Raw genomic sequence first — 2465 nt, 5'->3', positions numbered from 1 at the left:
CAGCCCGTCTCCAGGAGAAAGACTCCAGGGGCGAAGACGACTTAACCATGTATAGATATCACGAAAAACCCACCGCCTGGTGACCAAGGCCTAACCTTTCAAACCCATACTCTACAAATGATATTGTTTGGGCTTTTTTACGAGCGACCCCAACACTGTTGTGGTTCGTTACGAATCGTGTCCTTACAATAATTAATAAGCGGTGTCTTGTACCGGCTTGTTCCAAACTCTTTAGTTTTAATGCAATCTTTTTTATTTTATATATATATATATATATATATATATATATATATACACACCAATACTAATATATTCCAAGAATTAAACTCTTTTGAATATGAATATATATTATTGTCAATTTCTTTAAAAAATATATATTTTTTTGTATGTTAAAATACTTAATATTAAAAAAATAAGATAAAAATATTGTCCTATCAGCGATACTTAATTTTATGCCCTATTACGTGAAAGCAAATCAAAACTTTAATATCATTTGTTTTTTGTTTGACTAGTTTTTGTAAGTAAAATATTTCCACTCTACCTATCTTCCCATGAACTAAAATCCAAAGGCATATTTCTCCTTCCGTCTATAAAAACAAAGAAAGGCCTGCATAATTCATAGTCATTCTAGCTGTAAAATCAGCAAAATCAAAAGCAAGCAAACATGACTCAGATGAAGACTCAGATTGTTTCCAGAACTTGCATCAAACCTTCTTCACCTACTCCTCACAACCTCAAAACCTTCAAACTCTCTCTTCTTGACCAGCTCTCTCCGGCCATCCATGGCAACATGACCTTCTTCTTTCCCGCAGATGTCGCCGCCACCACCGACCCTGATATTGAATTCTCACGCAAATCCCGACTCCTCCAGGAATCCGTATCCGATACCCTCACCCGCTTCTACCCCCTCGCCGGTCGCCTCCTTGACGCCTCCACCATTGACTGCAACGACTCTGGTGGGTTCTTCATCGAAGCCCAATGTGATAGCCCGCTTTCTGACTTCCTTAGCAAACCAAACTTTGAGACACTTGATCAATTCCTTCCCACCACTGACCCTCAAACCATGGAATTGTCCAAGGGTTCCATGTGGCTTATCAAGTTCACCAAGTTCAACTGCGGTGGCACCACAATTAGTGTTTCCCTTACACACAAGATCGCCGATATCGCTGCGCTACTAACGCTGTTAAAGAGCTGGACCGACGCATGTCGAGGTTTGAGGGAACCTACTCTCCCCGATTTCACCGGATCTTCTCTCTTGCCGCCTAGAGAGATTCCGGGCATGTCAGGATCTCTGAATATTGCCGGCGATAAGTTCATAGCAAGGAGGTTCGTGGTCAGTGCCTCTAAAATTGCGGAGCTTAAAGAAAAAGTTATAAGCATGACTGGACGAGAGCAGTACTATCCTTCACGTGTGGAACTAATACTAGCAAAACTCTGGAAATGTGCAGCAGCGGTTGTCAAATCAAAAACCGGGTCTTTCAAGCCCACCGCGTTGTTTCAAGCAGTGAACCTCCGAGGTAGAATGGACCCACCTCTGCCTGACACGGTGTTCGGGAACTTTGTGTGGCCGTTTGCAGTGTTTGTTGAAGAAGAGAGCGACCTGGAACTACACAAGCTAGTGCAAAGCATGAGGGAGACAAAGAATGACTTCCTCAACAACAAGGCAAACAAGTTCAGAGGGGAGGGAGGTTTCTCAGCTCTAATGGAAGCTCTCAAAGAGAGGGCAGAGATCTTCAGGAATAGGAAGGAATTGGTGGTATACAAATGCTCAAGTTGGTGCAAATTTCCATTGTATGAAACCGATTTCGGCTGGGGCAAGCCGGCATGGATGACAAGCATAAACAAGCTTGTGAGTAATACCATTTCTTTGCAGGACACGACTGACGGTGCAGTCGAAGTTCTTATGACCTTGGATGAGGAAGAGATGTCCATATTTGAACGCCATGAGGAGCTCCTGGAATTTGCTTCAGTCAACCCCAGCATTGATGTTTGATTTCGTTCATTACTGCTTAAATTTAATGGTTTCAGGGTTTTCTATGTGTTCATGAAATTTGTAATTGTCCTAGTATATTACATGTCTTGGCTTTCGTTCATGAATAGGTGATTATTTTTATTTATTTTTCTGGAGAAAATAATTATGAAATGTAAACTACAAATTTAGGTTGGTGGGGTTGTAAGAGTGCTGTAATTTTATAATGGGTAGGATTGTTTCGGGGCAATGATAATCTCACGTATACTATTTTATATCTATTTCTTTTTCATTTACTTTCATGTTGTGAATGTGTGGACCTTGTTTTTTCTCCTTCTAAAATGTGCGCATCTCAACATCAATTATGAATATTTATGTAAAATGGAGGATCTACACAGGGAAATAGTATGTTTTGCTATTGGGACGTTTGCCTCAAAAAGTCTTTGTTTAAACGAAAGTAAAATTTGGGTTTCGTAATAGAAAGATATATCCAGTC

At 40.5% G+C, this 2465-nt stretch overlaps 1 protein-coding gene across 1 annotated transcript; it reads left to right on the top strand.

The window, feature by feature from the left end:
• The first annotated feature begins 628 nt into the window (after positions 1-628).
• On the top strand, positions 629-2220 carry LOC115972368 (vinorine synthase-like). Its single transcript, XM_031092637.1, has one exon. It carries the CDS (start codon positions 665-667, stop codon positions 1991-1993), a length of 1329 nt encoding a protein of 442 aa, XP_030948497.1. The 5' UTR covers positions 629-664; the 3' UTR covers positions 1994-2220.
• Positions 2221-2465: the final 245 nt, after the last annotated feature.

This window comes from Quercus lobata, chromosome 12, assembly GCF_001633185.2.
Source record: "Quercus lobata isolate SW786 chromosome 12, ValleyOak3.0 Primary Assembly, whole genome shotgun sequence".
Classification (NCBI taxonomy): domain Eukaryota; kingdom Viridiplantae; phylum Streptophyta; class Magnoliopsida; order Fagales; family Fagaceae; genus Quercus; species Quercus lobata.
The sequence above is the reverse complement of the archived record's forward strand: the minus strand, read 5'-3'. Positions and strand labels throughout refer to the sequence as shown.